This window comes from Emydura macquarii, unplaced genomic scaffold (assembly GCF_026122565.2).
Source record: "Emydura macquarii macquarii isolate MOO-44397 ecotype Brisbane River unplaced genomic scaffold, CSIRO-AGI_Emac_v2 contig_2897, whole genome shotgun sequence".
Lineage (NCBI taxonomy): Eukaryota > Metazoa > Chordata > Testudines > Chelidae > Emydura > Emydura macquarii.
In genome coordinates, this window is record NW_027133034.1 from 53,057,532 (window position 1) to 53,084,295 (window position 26,764).

Sequence of the window (26,764 nt, forward strand, 5' to 3'; positions counted from 1 at the left end):
AAGAATTATTACTCCTTTGGTAATTAATTTGAATCACGCTAACTTTATTACAATGGGTCAAACATAATTATTCATAATTGTGCAACAGACAGTCTGCTAGGCATTTTGCAGATCGATGAGCCCCAAAGAGTATACATTTTAAACAGATAACACAGAGAGATAAGGGAAGAAAGAGGGCTAAAAAGCGGTGGCAGCATCAGTTTGGACAGGGCCAGTTAAGGCAAAGGCACTGGAGTTGTGTGATTATATCCAAAACTCAGCTTTCATTAAAAACAACAATATAAGTTTCTAGCTTTCATGGTTGTGCACCTCTCCCTCCATACCTCCCTCCTCCATCCCCTCTCTTTTTCTAGGTAGACACACACGGCCACTCCCATGGTCTTTCATTCCCATCTTTATTGCCCCTTCTTACCACTTCCTTCACCCCATCTCATTCTCACATCATAATACAGACCTCTTCTCGCCCCATCCCCTCAAAAAAGGGCCAGCCATCACTTGTGAATAATTCAAGGCCAACAATTATGCACATTGTTAGCCTATGTATTATAGTATTATACCCTCAGCCTCTCTCTCCTTATGTTTCTTCCCTGTTCTCCACTCAGTTGGAATGACAAACACCACTGGAGAATATCTTGTGGCATAAAAAGACCAATATAAAAGCGAAATCAGATTTTCAGTCTTCATTGCCTGGAAATCTCTCTCATGGTTGTGTTTCATTGCCACTCTTCAGGACACTGCCCACAGTGAATTCAAGGGAACAGGAGACTTGAGTGTTTGTGCTGGTTGTGATAGCCAAACAAGTTCAATAATTGATATGGTAAAAAGGTACAGAATGATATGAAGTCATGAAGAAAAACATTTTACATCAAGCCAAGTAAATACGCAGAAAGTAGCACAAATTTCTCTTCAGTTTGTCTGGAAGCCTGTTGATGGGCTTCCTTCTTCTCCCTAGAAATACAATGTTCCCAAAAGCTTTCCAAACTCAAGATTTAAGTCAGCTACAGGTCAAGCTTTCAGCAACCTGGAGCACATACATCAGTGTTGTCAAAATACCAATGTGCTATGCCTGAGTTGCATGGAACTCTTATCTGCCCCTGCCCCCCAAAATTAACATCACCCTTGTTCTCTTTCCTCTGTCTGATCTGTCAAGAGGCAACAAAGGTGAATCCTTCTCTGCTTGGTCTCAGGGAGGTTCTACAGGCACTATAGGCAATTAGGATACTATCTGAGATGTGGATTTGTATCACTCTCAACTGATAAAATTTAGTTGAGGGAAGGAGAAAAGTTGAGTCCAGTACTGGAAAATGTCAATACCTTTGTCTGGAAGGGCAAACTGCCAACATCTCAAATGAGTAAAGACAAAACCTAACTTCAGGAAACAGTCTGATGCTAACAATCATACCAGTTATTACTTGCTTTTTCGTAGGAAAAAATGAGAGCTGTGACAAGCCAGAGCCCTCAGAATTCCTAAACCATTTTCAGGTTTCTTTTACGTATCTGTTTGGTATAGAAACAATATTGGGTCTCACTGACTGATGGATTTTTCTCTTTGCAACAGCAAAGATCAAATACATCTATTGATTATTTTGGTGTAATCATCAGCTTTTGATACCACTGATGGGTTTCTAGAAACTAGCGTGGACTGAGTGGGTTGCACTTGAACACCTCTTATGTTAGAAAGCCCAGAGGGGAAAGTGATGTCCTTTCACAAGGCTTTTCTTCTTTTTGGATCTTCTCTGTATTGTCCCCTCATTTCCTCATAACTGCGCATCAGCAATAGGCTTGGGAAAACTCTTAATCCAACTCAATTATGAAATAATTAATCTGAGAAAAACCATCTAATGAAATAGCTTCTTTTGAGAAGAAAAGGTTTTTGGTTACTCAAACTCAGGACAGGTTTTCTTTAATATTCTCTATAATGCATATAGAATGAAAGAAATGTTTGTGATTTAAAATGTCAATGATGGGAAACTAGATCCACTATCTTCTAACCCAGTGGTTCTCAACCTTTCCAGACTTCTGCACCCCTTTCAGGAATCTGATTTGTCTTGTATACCACAAGTTTCACCTCACTTAAAAACTACTTGCTTACAAAATCAGACATAAAAATACAAAAAAATGTCACAGCACACTATTACTGAAAAATTGCTTACTTTCTCATTTTTACCATACGATTATAAAATAAATCAGTTGGAATAGAAATATTGTACTTACGTTGTAGTGTATAGTATATAGAGCAGTAGAAACAAGTAATTGTCTATGAAATTTTAGTTTGTATTGACTTCGCTAGTGCTTTCTATGTAGCCTGTTGTAAAACGAGGAAATATCTAGATGAGTTGATGTACCCCTTGGAAGACCTCTGTGTACCCCCAGCGGTACGCATACCCCTGGTTGAGAACCACTGTTCTAAACTTTGGTGGTATTACTGGCTACCTTGGAGGAATCAAGGCTCCTACATAAGTCATTCTTAATCATACCATGTATTTCCAAAGGTTAGACTGATTTTTTTTTTAATTGAAGACAACTGCTAAGGTAGAGGAATATTTAAAAAAATATCAGCAAGGGCTAATGTTTTCCAACAATGGGTCCTGAACTCTAATGCCTAAAGTCATATTTAGGTTTCTAAAAATAAATAGCCTGATTTTCAAAAGTGCAGAGCACCCAGCTTTTATTTTAGTGGAAACTTGTGAAGAATTCAGAACTTTAGAAAATCAGGCCATTTATTTTAGGTACCTAAATATAGACTCTTGTTTGTTTGTTTTGTGGGTTTTTTTTTCTTTTTTGCTTCTTTGATAATGATGAAATGACCAGAAATATTTTGCCTGGTTTGTTTTCTTGTTAGCTTGTTTTTCACATTAGAAGTATAATCTACCACCAATTCAGGAGAGGGCTGTAAAACCTCCCACTCCAGATCTTCAGCAAGAACAGAAGAAGATGAATACACACATTAGTCATGTAAAAAGCAAACAGGAAAAAAAAGTTTTAAAACTTCAGATCTACTTTGCACATCATAAATAAATAAGGAGACCACAAGCAACTGCTTCCTTTTGCAGTCATATTTAACTAGTTACCTCAATCCCTTAAATCTTAAGGTAACTCTTTATAAGAGTCTCCAACTTACAAGCACAAACATCACTGCCATCTGCTAAAATAAAATATTACTGCAAAATCCTATGATGAATACATATTATGAAGATTGTTTAGAATGGCTTCATCTAACAATCATGTTGTCTGTTAGCCACACTGCTATGGCCCCAGTCCTACAGCGTCTCAACATGTTGCTTTATGCATGTGACTTCAATGGGACTACTTGCGAGTGTGAAGGTACGTGTGTGCCGAAGTCTAAGTCTATAATTATTCAGCAGAGCATATAATTCATAAAGCAAAAATCCATTTGGCAAACATTACCCTTTTCCCAATTGTGGAAAAAACATGTACAAATTGTGGTTATTTAAAGCTAACAGCTTTTGTTCGTTTGTTTGTTTGTCTGCCTATTTCATTTTCTCTAGGGGTAGCTATTTGAAATTCAAGCTGTGTTGTGGTTACTCACATGGCATTCTTTTGTCTGTTTGCTGGTTGAAGAAGTACTTTTATCAGGTAGTCGGTAAAAATGCTTGGTGACTAGATAATTTGGTTTTCATGGGTATTTTAAGCAAGCACATTTTCTCCAGTGTTTGTGCCAATAAAACTTTATTCCAAAACTAATTAAAAAACAATTTGTGGGAATATTTGACCATAATTCACCTGCTCTAACTGAAAGCAGGCTGTCATATTTGATATGACGGATCAGGAGCCTAAGTGACTGAACTACTATGCCCACGAATCCAGGTAGTCCCAAATCCATGGCTGCCTGCTCATCGACAATTGCTTTGCCCCATCAACTGACCTTCCTGTCCATAAATCTTCTCCTACCATCTAATTGCTGATGCCTTTTGTCAGTTCTGTGTTCTTCAGGGAAACACTACAGAGTAAAAGATTGCAACTGCTGGCTCAACAGGTAGCGGCAGATGACAAAGAGCAGAAGCAGCTGAGATGGAGCAGTCTACTGAATAAAAGGCATCTAAGGCGAAAGGAGCATCACGTGGGATGAACAGGACTGGCAGGTGGTCCAATTTGTTGCTCCCACTTGCTGTTATCTGTCTGATTTTGTCAAGTTCAGCTGTTGTGTTCTGCTAGTGAATCATGGGGACCTTTGTCCTGTGGGTTCTATTTTTTGATTGCAGCATGCCACTCTGAAAACACAATTTGTCAAAAAAGGGAGACACAATGGCTGAGTAACACAGAATATATGTGCTAGTTACCCACTCTGTGTTTCTTGAATAGCTGAGGTGCTAAAACCTGTAGATTAATAGGTAATAAATTACCATCAATTGGGTTTCTCCAAATCTCTCTCTGCCAGCCCAGAGACTCAGGTTTAGTTTCTCTTATCATCAGATGAAGACAAAAATGAAGCAAAGCACTTGTGACATCACTCCCCCTATTAAGAGGGCCGACTGGTTGGTCCTACTCAATTAGAGACTTTGTGAGCAATAAAGATTCTATTAATTCAAGTCATTACTGAATTCAAGGTGAAAAAGTCAGATTGATTCTTCTCTACCTGTACAGCTGGTTAAGGCCAAGTGTTACATTGCTCATGTGAGTAAATAACGTGAATGCCTGTCCTTTCTGCAAGTTATAACAGCAGCTGTTCTCAAAGGAAATAGTCTAGGGGTGAAATCCTGTCCCAAATGAAGTCAATGAGAGTTCTGCCATTGACCGCAATGGGTCCAGGATTTCAGTGCTTTTCAACATATATTCATGTCTAGATTGGGTTTTGTGGATTAAATATAACAAATTTGTACCTCACATGTAACAGAAGAGCATATATGGCCAAAGCATCCTTTCCATGTGTTACTTTCATTTGAACGTAGGCATATACTTTAAGATTCAGTTGTATAGGTCATGTTCTATTGCAAAGCAGTACCAGGTTTTGGACAAAGTAGATGGGTCCCCAAACCTCAACCTTCTCTACTCTCACCAAGAGGGCTCTGATCTCCTACCCTGCTTATACTTCAATCACCTACTGCTTCCACCTGCGCCATTATTTGATCCCAACAATTGACCCCTTCTGCTAGTTTCCCCAGGGGCTGGGAGGTCACACATTTCCTCCACCTGATAGAGAAAGGTCTTTAAAAATATTTTCATTCCCTGTTGCTATGCTACCTCTGCTGATGTTCGTCTATTAGCCCAGCTCAAGTGCACTTCCTACTATATTCTCTGCATGCACGCACACACAGCACACTTAATCAGGAAAGAAGCATGGTGGGTGGACTATGGATGGGCTCGGTATTCTTTTTTCTGTTAGTCTTTTTCCCTGAAGCCACAGAAAAACGTGGCAACAAGAAGAATATCTTTTGAGAGTTTATTATAGTCAATTACACTGGTGTTCACAGAATTTTTCTTTACTTTTTCTGTAAAAAATAAAAAGATAACAGCATGGTATAACATTATGGAAATGGATAGTCTTGAGATTTCAAAACTTGAACACCCAATGAACATTTATTTTTCTATAAATTAGTTTTCCTGGTAGTGCATTATAATAATAAATAGTAATAACAGTAAATTACTTCTTAAGGTTGTTGGCCTTCTGATCAGTTTTGTATGGTTCCTCTTTAAATGCAAGTGCAAACTGAGATGGACAGTGGTTGTATTAACATATGGAAGTGGGAATGATTATATGCTTGGTAATGGGAAAAGGAGCATTTCATCTATAGATCAGACAGACAAAGTCATTACTTCCAGACCGCTCTCTGATGTCTGGGATGCAATGACTTAATTGTATTCAGGTGTGCCTACATTGCAAGCAGGAGATGTGATTGCAGCTCCTGTAGATATACCCGAGCTATCTTTGACCTAGTTAGCTTGCTAAAAATAGCACAGAAGCCATAGCCGCACAGGCTAGCCATAGGACCCAAGGTACGTACTCAGGAGGCAAGCCTGTACTGCCACCCATGCTGCCATGGCGTCACTGCTATTTCATAGTGAGCACAATTAAAGTTATTTCAGGTTTGCCTACATATACTGCAGTCACTCTTCCTGACTGTAGAGCAGACACATCCAGAGTCAAGTTCTTTGTGAATAGGTGTCACATAAGTCACCTGGATAACAGACACTACTAATGGCTGTCTCAGAAGGGCCAAATTGGATTAGAAACTGAATTGTTCCTTCAATTCTAGAGGTGATCAATTGCTGGGGAGGTAGACTGGACTGATGCTGTCTTCACTGGAACAGTTTTGGGGTCAGTAGATTTCTGTTTCCAGTGCTGTCAACCTGGTAATTTTCTGAGCACTAAAGTCACTTAAAAATGAAAACAAAGGTCAATGGGAAGAAATTGTGTGAGAGCCACTTGTTGACAAGGACTGACAGAGATAACACTGATTAAGTTGCTAGATAATAAAAATGCATTGTTAGTTTGAGAGGAACACCGTAACTACTAGGTACAGGGATTCTCTCTGTACTCTCTGTTCTCTCTGATTTAAGCTTCATGTTTTCCACAAACAGTTGTGTTGCAGATGCATGGAAATACTTTACTTTTCTATGTTGATGAGGCTGGGAATAATATTAGAAGGCCTTTAGCAAAAAAAAAAAAAAAAAAGGTGGGGGTGGGGAGACATAATGGGAAGTTAGTGGTGTTTTAATCGAAAGAACGTTTACAGCTCACTGACAGGCTATTAGTTAACTGTGAAACATTTTTGTAAGTCCAAAATGCAAGATATAGTGCACTCAGACAGCAAAGATATACAGGTACTCCAGTTACACAATAACTCCTCTGCTAAAAAATCTTAAAATACTGTGATGCTCTGGAGCTCAACCCAGACCACTAAGGGGCTATGTCACCACCTGACCTGTAACCTTGGGTGCCTCCATGTTGTGCAGCTTTGGCTCAGAGCCCTAACACCATCAGCCTGTTTACAGCACAAAGACCTCACCCTGGTTCCCACCAGCCGGGTTTCTTCTTGCAGAGTGATACCAACAACTTTTCCAGACCAAGTCTTCCCCTTAAACACGACTTTTTCTGCAGTGCACAGCCCCCTTCTTGGTAGCAGTCACACAACCTAACCAAGTTCACTGATTCTTTAAAGAGACAGTATACAGCAGCTTATTAACTTAACTGGAGTTAACATAACCTTCCCTTCAGTCAGAGCACTGAGTTGGTTTACAGTAAAAGTAAAACAAATTTATCAACATAAAGACATAGGTTAAAGCGATACCAAGTAGAAGGAATAAAGATAGAAATGGTTACAAACAAACAAACTTAAAACACATTCCTAAGACTAAAATCTGACTTAGAGTCTTCTGTTAGACTGTGGTGAGAAAAACTTCTTCATTCTTCCAGCATGGCTGGCCAGTCATTAGCCAGGACTCAACACGCAGAGCTCAAAGCACTTGGTTTCTGTGACTCCTCAGGTGAAGGATAACTAAAGGGCTTGCTCCTCCTCTCTTTACAGTCCAGTAAACCTTTGAAATGTATTCTCCTAAAGTATATCTCCAGATAAAGTTCCTTTCACCTTCTGGGTGTAGATGTCGTTCTGTCATTTACATTGTAAAAATCACAAGCAGAGGAAAAGCCAGCATCTGTGATTTTTACAGTGTAAATTATCTTAGTGCAGTCTCAAATACAAATGAACAAGTCACTATCCATTGCCACAACTGGCTTGAAGTGTTAGCCCCTTTTTCCTTGTCTGGAAAAACCTATTTATCAACTTTACCTAACATGCCTAGTTTAAATACATTTTAGTTACATATTTCCAGCATATCTGCATAATTCTTTGTAGGTTAACTATACGTACATCATGCAAGGATACTAATGATCAGTGAGTTATTTGTTTTCCAGTGATATATTACTTGTCACCTTTTGGATAAAAGGTCATGACAAGTGTGTGTGATGTGCATGAAGCTGGTCAGGCTAGCTGAGACTCTCTGCTACATACCAGGGAGTGCCATGTCCTCCGGCAGTAGGATGCTCTTCAGGTCACAGATACCTCCAAATAACACGTTCACCTTGTCATGGAAATGATTATTCAAATTGAATTATAAAACAGTTACACATATAATGGTCAAATTATCGCTTTTGATAGCCAAGGTAAAAGTGTTGTATGACCAGCCAGCCAGCATTGGCTCGTGCATGAAGAGGGGATGTGGCAATGGTCACCCAGTAAGTCCCTCAGGGAAGTGCAGCACCAGATGGAGTGCCAGTCGTTCTCCCTGTAAGGAGGTGTACTGCTTCTGTAAATCTACAGCAGAAAGGCAGGCAGGACAGGGGTTTGATTAAGTTCCAGCAGATACACAGAGTAATTTTAAGGATAATACTGTGTCTTCTTCTTATAAAGTTTCTTGCTCCATGTTAGAAGAAATCAGCTATTTCTCTGATTCCTTACCCTTGTCAGGTGACCCCCTAGTGTTTTTCTGAAACTTGCACATCATTATGGCTATCCCAAGGGTTATGGCAGAGAAGGGAGAGCCCTCTTTTCTCTCCTCTCTAAACTGGAACAGAACCACCATCCATATAACATTTTTTTAATATATCTTATATGTCTAGGCACCACCATGCGCGCACGCGCACACACACACTATGCATGTCAAGGGCATACTGAAGATTTCTACCGTAAATTGCATGCACTGCATATAGGGGCATATAACATGTCTACACTGCGATAAAAAACCTGTGGCACACAAAGCCCAGGTCAGCTGACTACGATTCACAGGGCTTGGGCTGTGGGGCTAGAAAATTGCAGTGTAAACATTCGGGCTCAGGCTGGAACCCATTGCTCTGAGACCCACCCCCTTATGGGGATTCAGACCTGAGGTCAAGACTATAACAGGGTTATAAAAGAACTAGATAAATTCATGGAGGATAGGTCCACCACTGGCTATTAGCCAAGATGGGCAGGGATGCAAAACCGTGCTCTGAAGTGTCCCTAGCCTCTATGTACCAGAACCTGGGAATGAGCAACAAGGGATGGATCACTTGAGGATTACCTGTTCTCTTCACTCCCTCTGAAGCACCTGGCATTGGCCATTGTCAGAAAACAGGATACTGGGCTAGATGGACCATTGCTCTGACCCACTATGGCCATTCTTATGAGCCTGAATGCCTAGCTGAGCAGGACCAGCCATCGCCATGCTGTGGGTCATATCACAGTGTGGACATACCCCAAGTGATTTTTAAACCAATCTCACGATTTTTTGGGGCCTGACTCATGAATTTTTGAATGCTTGGCATTGTCAATACTGAAGACTCTGTGGAAACTTTCTACATTAACAGCTGCTCAAAGGACAAATTCAATGTACTAACTCAGCCTTTAGATAAAAAATGTGATGCTTCATGGGAAGGAAAGAATTGGCAAATTTTATTAAATGCAATAATTTAAGAATCCTGCATTTTTCTAATTACCTTGAGACAGATTCTCAGGAAATTTAAAACATGACTGGTTGATGTACCGGTCTTAAATATGAGTATTTGCAACGACTACATAAGGTTTATTTTCTCCCAGGTAGATGAGAAGTACAACCAATGGAAACTAAATGCAACCAAAAACCCTCAGGTTAGCAGCCACAAACCTTTGAATTCTTCCATGACTAGAAATTCCATGACTTGGAACACTGTTGTATTCCAAACTAATGGGGCTGGGACTTGAAATTATTTATTCAAGATCCAAAATATTTCAGCCAGAGAATTTTAATGTTTTTTGATATGTCAGGCCAAATACAGCTCTGCTGGCATAGGTTCTTATTTTACATATAAGGCATTTCATATGTTCAAAGAAAAACTTCTCTGCTATTTCATTTTCCGACATAGTGAGACTTCAAGACATCTCATATATTTTTTATGATGCAGACCAACATTCTGTGCTTATTTAGAGGAAAAGCTGATTTAATATGACTTGAATCACCATTAGCTATACCAACTGAATGAAACTATCCATTTGATTTATTTTTTGGCGCTCTAGTAGAATAGTCAGTCAGAAGTCTTACCAGAACTCATTCAATGTTGGTATTTCATTCTCAAATCCACAGTGATGCTCTGAAGGCTTTCATTAAATTATTCTTACATTGCAGGTCCAACAAGTAGCTACAAAAATGGAAAGTTCTCACTCTGAGGGATAAATCTCAATATTGATGCAAAAAATGGCTATTAACCTAACATTATAAAAACAAATTACAAAATTGCCTTTACTGAATTTTTAGGAGATACTTACAATTTTAATTTACCTGATGCTTGAAGAATGATAGCTTTTATTTCAGCTCCTTATTTAATTACCTGAAATATTCAAGCTAATTATGGACATTTCTAGGAAGATCTTTGCTTTCTGTCAAGCAGGGACAGGTCCCCAGTGTCAAGGAAGATAACACCTCCTTAGCCATAAAACCCTTTTATTACCTCCATGACTATTTTACACAGACTCTGGAACGCAGCTTTAGAACTATTTTGCTTAATATTCTGTATTATTTTCTTCTGTAATATGTCTGAAATCACAATATGTTAGTTATTGTGATTTCACTTGTGTAGAATATTGGATAGGTACCTTTAATTCAAAGTTGCAAATGTACTACAAAAGCTAGGTTGTACATCTAGGACTCATATAGTCAAAAAGACAAACAGCCCCAAGATTTTGTTCCCAAAGAACAAGACATGCCTCTGGTTATCAAGACAATCTCTCTCATTTTCACATGTTTTTGAAAGACTTGATTGTTTATAAGACTGTAAGGGTGCTCTGTTCAGGATCAGAGAGGAGTGACGCTTACAGATGTGTTATCACAGCAACAAACAGTCATAAAAGTGGATTTCTTTTCACCCATCTTCTTTCCAAAAGAAAACATTCAGTTAAAACCTAACACAGATTTCTAAAAATATCCTAATTGAAACGGATTCTTTTATAACCACTCTCAGTCTTCAATCCTCAAATGCTAAGGAGAACATTTATGGTTGGAAATGTTTCACAGATACTAATTACTTCTAACTCATGAAAAACTTTGTGACCCCTTAAATGCTTAAGATGGATAATCTTCTTCTGAGATGTATTTGCAAAATCTTTTGTCTACATAAAACCCTCCATATAACTACCTGATATTATTATTATATGAACAGTGTAGCAGATACACTTATTTCCTGCAACATCTTAGACAATCCTTATTGAATTAAGTTTAAGTATTTTAGGAGTTCATTATATTAAAAATGCAAATGAGTATTTATTATTATTGGATTGCAGTTAATGTCTCTGGGGTTAGGGGCGGAAGATATGACTCATGTAAACCCTGGGAAGTTATCTGAGCTTCAAAGGAGTATTTGAAACAATGTGCCAGACAAGAATCAACTTTTAAAATTAAGTTGATTTCCCCAGAAATGCTGTACGGATCCAGGTGTATACAAATATTCCCTCTCTGGTTATGCAGAACTCCTCAGTCTTTTTGAAGCTTCGCTGTGAGGAGAGGACCTTTATCTGCTGATCACCTCTTACATGGAGGACAAAATCAGAGGCCCAAGCCGTATAAAGAAGTGACTCACAGATTCATGGGTGTTCTGGTTCTGAGCAAAAGGATGTTATGAACTTGCAGCCACAGAAAATCCTCTTGGTAGTGTTTGAAGGCCTTGTTGGAGTTGGGGTGAATGCTTGTCAGCTTATTAGTATGCCTGCAGGTTCTTTTACTGTTTATACTATGCTTTCTCTGTATTGTTTTCACCTTAAGAATAAATGTCCTTGCTTAGGAAAAGCTGCATGGTACCTTATCACTGTGCTCAATCGTGCAGTTTATAGCCTCTGAGGAGGAAGCAAAGCAGACCTTCTTAGACAGTGTAGGCAGGAAAATACCCCTGTAGTGCTTGTACTGTAGACATTCCTTAGTTGGGTGGAGGAGGGGGGGGAAGGAATTAGATATGTGAATGCCTCCTATGAGGGGTATAAATGGGATGAGTAGTGGGGGTAGTGGAGAGGTGAGAGGCTCAGATGAGGGATGCTTGAGGGAGGGGACGAGTGGGACATTGGGATGTGGTGGTGGAATGGCAGGAGGATTGGGGGAGAATAGGGGTAGGGGACCTGGCACAGCCCCACATTCTCCCCTCCTGTGTGTGTGCCCAGATCTGGGGGGCGCTTGTCCCTTGGGTGTGGCAGGTCTCAGCCCCTCACCCTGTCCTCTCATATGATTTGGAGGGCCCTTGCCCCTCGCCCCTCTGGATGTGTTTGAGCCCATATTACTGTCCTCTGTGAGTGTGCCAAGATATGGGGGGACCCCATGCCCATCTACAGGGGTTGGATCTCCCCTTGTGTGAGCTGGGTTCTGGGGAGTGGGGGGTCTCTTCCCCTTTTGGGAAGATCTGAGGCTCCCTCCCTACCCCCCATATGAGGAAAGAACTGGGGAATCCCCATCCCTTCAAGTGGATGACTGAGAATGGGCATGCTTCATGCATATCACAGGCTCTAAAGAACTCAGGAAGGGGAAAGGAACCCCCACTGCGATGAATGCAGAAAGTTCACACATCTCAGAGCTATTGTTTTACTCAGCTCTGTGTTACTCAACTCTCAATTCTTTCAGTCATCTGCGAACATCTCCTTGAGATGGATGGGCAACTTCAGACCTTTCAGAGCCTGCTATGCTGCAGATGGATATGTAGTGGAGCCCTTTTCCTTCATAATCCTTCTATCCTTCCTGTTTAAAGGACAACAATTCTTAGTTGTCTAAAATTCATATGCTTGCCTGGATTTTCTTAAAATTTCCTATACCTCATGGGAGTGCAGAACAGGGTAAGTGACCTAAATTTGGGGTCACTTGAGCCAGGGCTTCTGGTAGGGTGACTAGACCAGATAGCAAGCATGAAAAACCAGGACAGGTGGTGTGGAGTAACAGGCACCTATATAAGACAAAGCCCCAAACATCAGGACTGTCCCTATAAAATCGGGACATCTGGTCACCCTAACTTCTGGAGATATTAGCCCTGAAAAATTTTTTTTGAGAAAGTTTCTAAGTGGGTTGTTTTGCACAGAGCTAGATATCAAATTAGTGCTGTGACACTGATTGCGACTGACACATATACAAATAACTCCCTTTGGCTACTGCCAGCTCCTGGGGAAGAGAGAGAAGGTGGTGTGGACAACAGTGTGTGTACGCACGCTATAATACTGTTAGATAGAATCCAATGGGTGAGAGTGAATGGGTTGTAAAAAAAGAGATGAAGAGCTTATATATTTCAGCAACTATGGGGTTGATGAAATAAAGGTATGTGTGTTAACGTGGCATTTTGAGGTGCTGCTGAAAGAGAACAGAGTTAAAGTTCCATGGGCAACCTTAACCACACATTTCCTGGTTTTCAGACATTTGAGTTTTTGCTCAGCTCAGTGTTCTGAGGGGGCAAAATACCACCAACCTTAACTCTGTAAATATAGTTTTTTGCCACTGAATTTATTTTGAATTTAAGATTCTTAATATTCATTAATTTTCCTATCTCAAGACTGCTCCTTGAATTCCTTCTTTTAAGTAACTGTGTTAAAAACACTCTTTGGTTTCATAAGATTTATCAACTGTTTGTTATCCTATCATAAACCAAACAGGATTCACCAACTCAAACAAAATTCTTTTGCATATATCTGTTTTGGTTATCTATGATATATTGAGGGCAGGACTCACTGTTCACTTTGGAAATAATGTACTTAGCTTTAGTTTACCTAGAGATGAGTGTCTTGACCAGGGAATACCCACTCTCAAAGGTGTAATCTCAATTGAAAGCTCCCTACTGAAAGATATATAGACAGAAGAGATTTTAACTGAAGTTAAGCATGGTTTATTTCTTGCATTCTGTTTTTTTGTTTTTTGTTTTTAACTTTAATGATGATCATGTGACTGTTTTGCATGTTTTTAATTATGGTGTGGCCTACAACATGGAAAGAACCCCATATAACTAAAGCCATAAGTCTCACCCCTGAACTGGCATTAAGAGAGACAAGTGAGGTTTGGTTTACCATTTCTTGTTTCTCTAGATCATATATTTTTTGCAATTTTTGGAATAAAATTACTTGGCACTCAACTTAAAACATGGTAACACTCCTTTCTACACCACGTCACCCATATGTATAAACGTTGCAGTCAAGTTTCCTTGTTTTGTTCAACTACAGTGCTACTGGCTCCACTGTCTATATACTGTACTGATTTGTTGGCTGTAACAGGCTTTTATTCTACTCAGTTTCCCCTCTCTGCTTCTTCCCTGAGGTTATCTGATAATCCATACTTATCGTCATCAATAAAGAGCCCAATTACCAACAGTTATCAACTTTTTTGAAACCTTGTTAGAATAAGCCCTTAAGCAAAGATCACCTTTAACTTGTGCTTCTTTCTGTTAAATTGTAGATGGTTAGTCTCTTCTGTCTTCCAATTTATCTGATGATATTAGCTACTTTTATTACAATGTATAATGAGATTTGCAATCACTACGTGAAAAACCTGCAGTGGCTGAATTTTCCAGGTGGGAAAGCAGATTAAATTTCTGCAGCAACTGAACAAAAGATATTCCATATTAAATGTTCAGAGCTGATTTTTCTGTATGTCTCATTAGAATGAGAAGATTTAATTAAAAGCTTTTCCTTACCTTTTTGGTACTCTGAAGTGTACTCAAAATAAGATGCTGTATTTAGAAATGTATTGAGTATTTCAGCTTCGACAGCAGATGCTATGACACTGAAGCCTCTAAACATTGTAACATATGGCACTTTAAGAGGAAAATGTAATGCCCCAAAGAAAAGAGAAGAAAACATATTCCATTCATTTATGCATCTCTCTATTCCTCAATGCTTCTCAATTTAAACTCAAATTTACCTCTGCCTCCAACAAATCTGCTGTCAACCCAATTTTATTAATGAAGTTTTATACTAGGAACACTCATTCATAAAACTGAGGAGAGACCATATTCATGATAAATAAATTTGTCTCACATTATTTTAAAGTACCCACATTATTTTCTTATGATAAAGTTTAAGATTTTGTCACAGGTATTTTTAATAAAAGTCACAGACCAGTTGCAGGCAATAAACAAAACTCTCAGAAGCCCATGACCTATCTTTGACTTTTACTAAAAATAACGGGGGAGAGGAGCCTGACAGAAGGACAACTGAAGCCGGAGGGAGAGGGGGATGAGAGCCCGAGCCCCATTGTGGGAAGGGAGGAGGGTTCCAGTACCCAGCGCGGCGGGGCTGACAGTTCCGGGGCCCCTGGTGGCTCAGAGCTCTAGGGCCCCTGGTGGCTGACAGCTCCATACATGGGGCTAAAGCTGAAGGGAAACTGTCATGGAGGTCTTTGAAAGTCATAGAATCTGTGATTTCTGTGACAATCTTATCCTTGCTTATGATGTTCTCATTTTGTTGCACGATATTTTCCACTTTGTGGAAGAGGAAGCTTTGGAGGATGAGCACATCTCTTTTTAACAATGTAACTAGTAAAATGGCAGTACTAATATTCATCTAGCTAAAATATAGCATAGAGAGAGAGAACTGTCTCTTCAACTACTACTCAGTTGGATGCGCTCTGGATAGAGAATAAAGTATGTATTTTAATATACTACTCTGCATTGCATCCACCATATGATCTGGCCTGTTAGAGAGATTATCATGTCTAAGAGTATCTGTATGTATTACATGCAAACACATCACATTTTAGCAATATCTTGAAGATTTAACATTTTTTCCATCCCAGAAGCAAAATTAGTATTTTCCATGGCACTGAAGTATATGTAGGCATGAGCTTAAGTACCTTCCTGAAATAGGGTGTCATTGCTTACTGAAGTCAATGGGAATATTCACAGAAGCAAAAAAAGACAACCTCCATAGCAAGTTAGTGCAGAAACATTCCCTTAATTTTTACTACTTCAATAGAGAACTTTTATATAATTTACTAATAAAGAACCCTGGACTGGAGAAGAGGCTGGATCCCTGTAACTGCTCACATTCCATGTTCCAGACATTATCTCATTTGAGGTTTGTTTTTTTTAATATGGGGAGTATTATTAAAGAATGTGATATTGCTCTGGCGCACTAGCTGCACGCTACTGAGACACTTTAAACCTCACCTTTAAAAAACGTGTTTTGTTTTGGAATTTGATTTTAAATGAGCACCAAAAGCTTAAATTGAGTCCATGTATCAGGACTACAGGGAAGAGGGGGGAGCTCTGCTCCGACATATCTTAGGAAACTCACCAATGCAGGGCTCCACTTCCGTAAGTCTATAGGAGCCTTCAGGGAAGGGGAAAGTAAATTATACCTGAATGGGAAGAATGAGTAGTGAATGTTGAAGAGGAAAAGGGGAAGTTTTTATCCACATTGACTAAATATAAAACTTTGAAGCATTTTTTGAAGAATTTTTAAAATGTTTAAAGTTGAAAAATGACAAAGTCTCTGCCCTTCGCCATGCCAACCTCCTCATTCCCTAAACCCCTGCCATGCCTACTCCAGTCCCCTGAACTCCATCCACAATGCCCTCCAAGCACTCTATACCTCTTTCATCCAACCTTTCTGACCCACCTGACCCAGCTGCCATGCACCACATCCCCTTGTCCCTCCATTCCAATAACACATAGCTGGAAAGCTGCAATGACAGGCAGATGAATAAAGCTGCACAAAATATTAGCATCAAGCCTTAAATCCAATCATACTGAGCCTGGTGGTTAAGGCAAGAGGGCACCAGGTTCCAGTCCCTGCTTCCTTTAACAATCTTTACAGAGAACCTGTATTTAATACCACATTGGGTATCTGATATTACATTAGCTGTGGAGGTAAGAAGCAACATAACCTACTGGCATTGTATTTTAAAAATGGAGCTTACACTGGCAACTGGGACCCAAAATTCCTACCTACAAGAGCTTTAAATAATTGGGACAGCTCTTGCTATCATTCCCCTGCACGTGCCCTTCCGAGCTGCAGATTTCTGAGTGTGTTTTCTTCTCTTGGCCAATTAAACATCCACACTCTGCCACCACTATTCTCTCAACATACATTTGTAATTTGAATATGGGGGCACTTCATTCCTCTGAAGCTCCCCAGCAATTTGATCTTTGCCCTCAATATGCTCATAACCAATCACAAACGATAACAGGGATTTTATGGATGTATCAAATGCAGAATGATACTTTACAGATATGGGAAGTAGTAATAACTGGCCTTTTGTATAAGTAATTTCAAAAGGTGGTGTCACATTTTACCACTAAAGTATAATACTAATGGGGTAGCTAATTAGCAGAAGCCAAAAAAAAAAAAAAAAAAAAAAAAAATTCTATGGATTAGCCACACACCTACTTTTAGCAGTTAGAAAAATTCTTTTAGGAAATTCTTGGGGGAAAAAAGGTAACCAAACAAGCCTTATTCTTTAGAAATACTTTTAAGCTACTCTGTCTATTGGCATTTCTGATGCACCTAGCATTGAGGGACCATACAAATAATGACGACTGGAATTAGATTCACTTTTAAAAACTACTCTCCTCCATTTTGTTGTGTGATAGGGAAATTCTGTTAGCATGAGACTCTCTCATCAGTCCTGGCAAAGGGTAATTACCAACAGAACTACCAGGTCCCAAAGGAAGGAACTGCAAGATTTCAGTCAGTCTCAATGGTGCCTGAGGATTGCACTTTAGCTCTTTATCAAGTGCATTTTTCCAGTTTTGTTCCATCTCTATTTCAACCGTCTGTATTAGTATTTGTGATCATAACAGATATCCTGTAGTTGGAAAGGTGTAATGACAGGCAGATGAATAAAGCTGCACAAAGTATTAGCATCAAGCCTTAAATCCAATCATACTGAGCTTGGGTGCGAGGTTCAATATGCTTTTGCATTTAGGAAGGGGGGTGGACGAAGTACAGTCAGTAGGAAAATTCAGGTGCCTCACTGGAACATCTTTTCCTAACCCTCTAAACAACTGCACTCCCTGCAACAAACTCCAGGATTGCCTTACTGTTATCATTTGGGGAGGTATTGTTACCACCCTCATGCTGACTCTTGTCCCCTCCGCCCTCCTTGCTGGGTCTTTGGAGGGGAAAAGGAATCCTACCCAACACAGAAGTCTCCTGGGGGAGAAGGCAGCCCTCCCTTTTCCCTTGCAGCAGCACTGCAATAAAACTACTACTCACCATGTGGCTTTGTGCAAATCACTTAACTTTTCTGCTATTTCTCTATCTTTAAGGTGAGGATAAGAATATTGATGTACCTCCCCAACATGGATGTTGTGAGGATTAATCAGATTACATTCAAAACATTTTATGAACAGGAGAGTTGCTAAGCACGTACAAAACTGCAGTCTTCGTTGTTCAGCCACTAGTGGGTGTCAGCATGCATAACATTTGGGCAGGGTCACAGAGCATTACCTCAATGATGTTCCCAAAACAACAAGACCCCAAAAGGAAGTCTGGCGTTGGGCTTCCAGATAGCAATACCAAACAAGAGATGTATCAGAAATAGAGCTCTCTACAGTCTGTTTTCTGTGTCCTGTCCTAGACCAACATAAGCTAAACAGAAACTAAACATACAAGTTCTGGCTAGGATATCAAGGTGACCAGCATTTTGAACTCTGAACTCTTTGACCATGTAAACACACGAAGTGGAAAAAATGAAACACTCTGTCTTTCCAGAGTCAGTTCCTGAAAATCCCATAAAAGGCCAGATTGTTTTGTGAGCAAAACAAACAAAACTGTCAAATGTTCAGGATGTGATTGGTTAGAATAATCACGTAATAAAACCACATGCAAGGCATTTTTATATTGCCAAAGGAAGTAAAATGTTCAGCATTTAGAGTTTATTTTCATGTAATATTTCAAGGACAGAATGGACTCACTTGACAGCTGCAGCTTGTTTAGATCTAGTTCGTGACTTCACACTCACCAGACAGCACTTTGCATGCTCTGGTTTGGGACTCATGCAAGCCCTTCAACAGGTACAAAACATACATAGCCAGAAGGGATGTCTTAGCAACCTATGGGTTTTGAAGTACCTAGACTTTCTAATCTTAGATTCAGTCAATCTTCCGGAGGTAAACAAATGATTTCCAGAAGTTTAGTCTGTGTGGGTCAGAAAAAAACCTTTAAAACCCTAAACATCTCTGCTTTGCATCACTTTCGTAACAATGTGTTTGTTTTTGGCTAATATTTCCCCTACCTACATTATTAAGCAGCCTGTTATATATCAGTGAAACCACTCCTACCCCAGAAGTAGCAGCATTTTGATGGGGCTGTCTGTTTAAATAAAACTTGGGGTCTCCAGGATCAAGATTCTATATATTATTAATATTCTTCTCTGCTACGATCCCCCCTTTGTTAGATTTTGCTTAGAGTCATGAGATTATGAAATCAGTCTTAAATACAACATTTCTAGGTTGCCTCTACATGGGACAGTTGTTAGTGATGTGCTCAATTACTATTTAATTATAATAGACTAGTTATGCCTTGTAAAGTATGTAATTCTGCACAGGCATCCTAGAGAAACAGGTATAAAAATACGCAAATAAACCCACAAGTTTTAAAATATAGTTCAAAATGTGAGATAGAGACAAAGTCAAGGTTCATAAACCTGCAAAGTGCAAATAGCCATAAGGTATCAGCATATTTGAATACCTTTTCATTAATGTACCAGACCAATAAAAATACATGCTAGGATGTACACAATCTGTACTTCCTCTAGTTAAAATGCAACACATGTATATAATTACATACATTTACTCAAATTGTTCAGGTTTTTATTTCTATTTTCTCTACATCAACAATATCAGGTTTGAGCTCACGATTGCCAGAACAAACACAATGCAGTTTTAAAGTCAATTAAGGTTGCGCTGTTCATGAGAGGACCAAATATTTGCCTGATTACAACAAAAAAAATGTAACATAAGAAACATATTTTTATTAATAATTCCATCATAAACCTTGGAAGTCTTTAACAATAGCCTCTTTCATAAAAGGCCACTAAACCACACCAGTATAAATTTCAGAACACAGTATTTTGACCCATGGGTATTCATTTGCAATCTCAGTTTTGCTGTGTATGTATCATAAGGCCAATCAACTGCCACATTTAACCTTCATGCCATCTCCCACTGAAAAAAGAATAGACATATCGAAGAACTGTCAAACCACATAATGTGCAGTGAGCATAATGAAAAGAACTTTAGCTACTTACAAACTTCCTCTTCTTGGAAGACTCAGCTCCTTCTGTAAAATGAAAAAGATCATGTTACATTTCAAATCAAAAGTATGCAGTTGGAAATACCCATTTTTTTAAATTAAGTACCACAATCCTCCAATCTCAACAATACTGTACACAGACAGCATAGATGTGTTTTGAACAGTTCTCAAACTGTAAGGCATGCCCCCTTGGGGGTGCAGAGGAATGTTTGGGGGGACCCAACAGGGCCCAGGCCAGCCCCCTCGGAGGGGAAGCAAGTCGGGAGCACCATTCAGCTCACTCTGCCCGACCCCGCCTTCCAGCTGCAGCCCCTGGCCCAGCCTCTGCTCAGCCATGGCTCCTGGCCTCTGCCTAAGCCCCCGGTCTCAGCACCCAGCCCCTGGCTCCCAGCCCCTACCTCAGCTCCTGGTGCCTGACCCCTGCCTAGGCACCTTCAGCCTCAGCCCTGTCCGTGACTACAAGCCCCTGTTGCGGATCCAGCCACAGCCCCTTTCCCCAACCATTGCCCTGCTCCCAGCCCCAGTTGCAGGGAGGGTGGGAAGGTGACGCGGACAGGGGTAAGTAGGAGTGTGGGGTAAAAAGTTTGGGGACCATTGGAATATAATAAAGGATTATACAGATTTTGTATAAATCTTTCAAGTTCTGCATCATACTGTTATTTCAAACACTGATTTTTTTTAGGTTTATCTTTGGGACTGTTCAATAGAATCTGTGACAGAAATATTCTCAGCTCATTCATAAGAAACTAACAACCAGATCCTCTGGGGATTTTTAAAGGAAATAAAATTAGCAAGGGCCCAGTTCTGCAATATGCTGATCTTCCATAACACCTACTGCGTGCAAAAGAAGTTGAGGATATTCAGCACCTGACAGGAATCTGTCACAAACATCACAACATGGAATTTGTTCATCTATTCTGACAAGCGTAGCTTGATGAGTTATACTACTTCATAACATGCTCATACAATATATACATTTTATTTAGTGAAATCTTAATACAAGGCACCATAATGCATTTTTTTTTAAAAAAACACAAAACTCTTGCTGGGAATTAGGGTGAAACAGCCATTTGGTGAGAATTATTGGGATTGCATATTAGCTAAATTAACGTTAGTGAGAAATTACTATAGCTAATATATTTTCTATTAGTATTTTGGGATAGAAGACAGCCACAAGACATATTCAGTTATATATATGCATGATATATGCCTAAAATAGGCTAGCTAATATCAGATAAATTTGCAATTTCCATTTTCTGCTTTCAGATCTCCCCTTGCTCCATATCTTATTATACTTTGGTATCTCTCACTCACCTCCACCTATTTCTGCCATTCCAGTTATTTTCTCAGAACTGCATTTGTAAAGTCTTCTTTGTAAACTTGTTCAGAAGAGAGTACAGCCTGCATTTAAATGAAGGGGCACTCATCTGACCTATGAGATACACCGTATTGTATGTTCTCCAGGCAGATACTTTGATTTCAGAGACAACACAACAGAAGAGGTGGCTGTGTTAGAGGATTGTGAGATGGTTGTTTTTAATCAACCTGATTTAGAATAATTTTGTGTGTGTATCTCCTATTTCATCACACCTGGGATACTGTTTTTACATATGTATAGATGTACAGTAATTTACATCGCAAAACCAAGCTAGCCAAAAGGTGAGATGGTAGAATTCTCTTTTAAAAAAAGATTTGGAAAAATAAGATTTTACACAGTGCATAAAATGCATGTGCTCCCTCTGACCAGATAATGCATATGAACAGGGGAAAAAAATACAAATAAATTGATAAAAATGGCTGTCAGTCAGTCACCCTAGAAAGGACCATGAGGAAATGAATACTTCTATATTCTTTAAAAACTTTAGATGGTGTGCGGTGAATAAAGCAGAGGCAACTAAAACATCAAACAACTGCTTCATTTCTGAGCACCATCCATCCTGTAGAGTGAATGAGGCACAGATCTGTGAACATAATGTAATTAAAGGCCATAATGCATAAACTCAGAAAGGCAGAATTAAGGTTGCATGGGCACACTTTATTCTAGGATTTCCTAATTTAGGAGTTTCTGCAACTTTGTATAATTTGCAACTTAAATAATACCTTAGCATAACTTTATATATAACAACTGAATAACTCCAGTAAGTTCAAAACGCTGGAGATCACAAACATCAATTTAATTTTTTAAAAGCAGGTTGAGCTTGGATCCCATGCACTCCTATTGTGTACAATTATTCAAGATTTACAATTGAATTGTGTTCAGTATCTAATTTGAAATGCATCATGAGGACAATTTTGCTAGTTGTTCTTCAGCAGGTGAACTATGAACAGTCAGTCTATAATGGACAGTGACTAATGCAAAGCTGTTCATATTTTGTGAGCAAAGATCACATGTGTGTCTTGTCAAGTGTCCAGGAACTGCGTCTAATTTAACACAATCTTAACAAGTACACAAAATCAATCCCTTTTGCTAGCATCTTCCTTGGTAGATGAACAGATTTTTCCCCCTCCCGAGTTTGTCATTATCATTAATAAAACTGAAGATGATCCGCACTACGTTGAGTATGCAGTTACAGCCGCATTTGGTCCTTGGGCCATGCTTTGGGAACCCCTGCTGTACTGCCTTGTAATTACTGAAGAAGCTCCATGTCAGATAAATCATTAGGGACAACTAGTAGAGGGTAAAGATGTACTAAGAGATGTTGGCAGATTTTACAAAGTAAATTTCACACCCAAGTTATTTTTACGCACACAGATCTCATTTGAAGCAAAGCAGTGCAAATATCACTTTTTAAGCATGATTTTAAAATAAAAAAGCATGGCAATACCAATAAGCAGCTAACCAAAAATAAATGAATAAATAAAACAAACTTCCTTTTTAGACAATGTCTGTATCTTCATATTTTCCCTATATACCATAGCATTGACATCAAAATGCCAGGTCAGTTCTCTCACATTTATCATGGGCTTGACTACCTCCAATACAGAAAATTTCACTGCAACATCCAATTTACGTTTTGCACTCCTATCAGCACACTATATGAAAAGCTTGCAGTTTATAGCTCTTAGACATGGTTCACATCACTTGTGGCTTGTCTACATTAGGGATCTTTGCAGCAGGACACAAAATTCCTTAATTAATGTGTTACCTTATTCCAGGTAAGTTTCCCCAGTTCATTCCTTACTCTATCCAGCAGTAGTGCATCTACAGTGGGGATTTACACCAGTGTAGATACACCCCAGTGCAAAAGTAGACAAGCCATTATTTGAAGACTCAGGAAAAGCGATATGTTGTTCCTATGCACGTGAAAAGCTTTGCTATCTCACAAACTGAGGAGACAAAGAAGTTTGACTGAATTATACAGCTTTTAGTCAGAGCTGGGGAATATAAGCTGAAGAAGGCATACTGGAAACATACTAGTCTTTAACCTTGGAACTGTGGGTTCGAATCTCAGTTGCATTAAAAATGCAGTAAAATTAGCTTATAATTCCCAGGCACTAAAAACTGTTGTTTAAGAGAGGATCTTGATTAAGCGTAAGATCCAGGGCCAGGTTTTTGAGGGCTGGGTGTTCCAGTTCAGATAAGCTGTGCCCAGTGCAGGACTCAGGGATGCAGGTGGCACAAATGTGGCTTCAAGTCAAATTTTGCATCCCCATGGTCCAGACACCCACTGGACAAATTCCAACATAAAAGCTTCTACTTCATGATGGGTGCCTATGGCCCCAAAAGCCATTCCAGCAGTCGAGTGTCACCAGGACATAGATTCATAGAAATATAGGGCAGAAGGGACTTCGAGAGGTCATCTAAACCATTCCATTGTGCTGAGGCAGGATTAAATATACCTAGACCATCCCCGACAGATGTTTGTCAGGTCTAGGTATATTTCAGGAGTGGCCAAACTGTGGCTTGTGAGCCAAATGCAGCTCTTTTGCAGTTAAATGCAGCTCACTGAGCGCCCAATGCCTTCCCTCGCCAATCTCCGCCTACCAGTCTGGGGTGGGGAGCTCAGAGTTTCTGCCCAATGGCAGAGTGGTGGGGCTACAGGATTCTGGCTCAGTGGGGAGAAGGGTCTCAGGTGGTCAGTAAGTTTGGTCACCCAAGTATATACATAGACAATCTCACTACTCCTCTGTTCTCTCTTGCCCCAGTTAAGCTGGTGATAAGGATGCTTTACGCCACTGGAGTGATGCAGAGCAGACTTCACAGACAAGAGAACCTTGTCCCTACTACATAATGTCCTTTCTGGCTTGGGACTGTTGTCTGCAAACCTACAAATATATTAAGTTGGGTCTCAAGTTTAAGAGATATGTACAAGCCTTTGCTAAGTTACATTGAAGATACAATAAGGTCTGTGTGTACATGATTTAATTAAGCTCATCATTAATCAATGAAGTGTCACAACACAGTGAGCATTTTATTTTTTGCAATTTGTCTTCAAAGGCACAGAAGCTTTTTGGGTTTATAACTCACAAAACATTCAGAAATTCAGTACGTCATAGTCCTTCAGGTCTATAAAATTTAGGTCAGCCAGCGTAAGTTTAATTCACACAGCAGATTGTAGGTGTCCAGTCTTATAAAACCCATTGATAAATAAGGCATATCAACTCTACTACTTAACTATGTTTCCAGTTAGTAGGAGAAAGACTTTGACCTACAACAGACTTTAAATAAAAAGGATACACACCACAGCTGTGACCCACCAGACATTGCAGTTCTTTCGGTTCTTCTATCTATTACCAGTAAATTACAGTAAATTCAAATATTGATCTATGGACCCCCATATAGAGGGAGAAAGGTGCCATCGATTTTTATTGCTTGTTGCTGAGTCCCATTCTCAGGAATCAATAAAAGCTACAATGTTCATAAGCTGCTGAAAAGAGAGCTAATATTGTGGATATGAGGTAGCTTTTAGAACCACAGTGAATCAGCTTCATCTTTCAACAATAATTGCTAGGGTTTCAAATATTCAGAAGCCTGATCTCAAAGATTTTTCAGCTGTCAATAAAAAGCTCCATAAAAGAAATCTTTCAAATAAATATCAATAACGCACTGTCTTTAAAAAATGAAAAAATTATGTGAGAAAGAGTAATACTGCTATTTACCACCTACAATTTGCTGCCTTACATCTGAAGGACTCCACCTTCTTGAAACCCATTAAGATATGGTCATTAGGTTAGTAGATGACTTTGTTTAATGTGAATGTGTGTTTGTGTACATACAGATTACACCAAAAGTCACCTGGTTACAAGCACTTTCATTACATAACTGTGCTGCCACTTAAGCACCAATTAGTAAATAGTCCATTCACAGTTTCTCCTTTGCACCTGTAGGTGGCACCAACAATTTTCCTTGGTGACTCTTCCTGAAAAAGAGTGCCAGGGGCAGAAACATCTAAACTGGGCTCTTAAATTTCTAAAAGGCATTATGTTGTTTCAACTTTCTCCTCTCACTTAATGCAAAGAAATCAATGCAACCAGTGAACTAACCTAAATATACATGAGTAGGTAACTACGGCAGATTTCAGTAGGACGCGTATAAAGAAAAGAGCTACTTAAACATCGATTTAACCTGAAGAGGCCACTTGGGTTATCTAGGATAATGTCAGGCTCTTTACATACAATTCATTTTTGTTTTTTAAACTAACCTCCCCACAGTTATTTTGCTATATTAGTAACTGATAGCCTCTTTCAGGGCAGAAATTTATCTGTGGATCAGCTCCAGGGGTATTGAAATGTGCTGTGAAGGAAATACCCAGAAGTCTGCTTAAACCTAGGAATTATCATCAATTTACAGGCAAATTAACTGGATGGGGAGGACACTTTAAAGACAACATGTATAAAAAAACCACAACACAATGAAAAATAAATCAATGGCTCTATCACGTACAGCATGGAACTGATTTATACAATCAGTGTTCTACCATAGATTAACTTGATAAGTGGTAATATCAAGATTTATAATAGACTAATCAAATTACATAGAGTTGGCAGCTAGATTTATTTTACCTTGCCTATCATATGTTTACAAAGTTTATTGATGTTTGAAAATACTATCCCTGTGGAGCAAGAGGATACTGCATTTTGGAATGATGCTTTGTGCAAGCAGAAAAGATCTGGTCTATCAGTATGCAGAAAGATTCAGCAACAGGAGGAACACTGCACTGACCTATTCAGAATTATATTGCTTAAAAGATGTCCCTAAAATGAATTTTTCATTGTTAAAATTGTGGGAGCAAATGCACAGAAGTTGGAGAGAAGAGCAGGTACGACTACATTAGTTAAAGAGTGACACGAGCTCTTAATTGGTCAGAAAGCAGCAGCACTTTAAAAACACTATTGGTCATAGATATTCTCTATACTTTAAAAGAAGAATACCACAGGAATTATATTCTCTCTAAAAATGAAGGAAAAACATTTAAAGTACAACCACTGTATCTACCTTGGAAGGATAAAAGGTCAGGTTGACCCTGCCAAGATTCAAACCTGTGGTTTCAGCGAGTCCTGGTATTTGGCATTAGGAAACCAAAATACCCATATTCCAAAACTCAGGGCAACATTTACTTAGTACAAGTGTGCAAATGTACAAAACT

The 26,764-nt window shown here is 39.3% G+C and overlaps 1 protein-coding gene across 3 annotated transcripts in view; it reads right to left on the minus strand.

Annotated features, from left to right (window-relative positions):
* The window catches only part of MAST4 (microtubule associated serine/threonine kinase family member 4), a 414,690-nt gene that overhangs the window by 186,671 nt on the left and 201,255 nt on the right, over positions 1-26,764 (minus strand). For all 3 annotated transcript variants that reach the window (XM_067569128.1, XM_067569127.1, XM_067569130.1), the window contains one exon: positions 20,173-20,204. In XM_067569128.1, the coding sequence (XP_067425229.1) occupies positions 20,173-20,204 (32 nt within the window). The remainder of the gene's footprint in view (positions 1-20,172; positions 20,205-26,764) is intronic.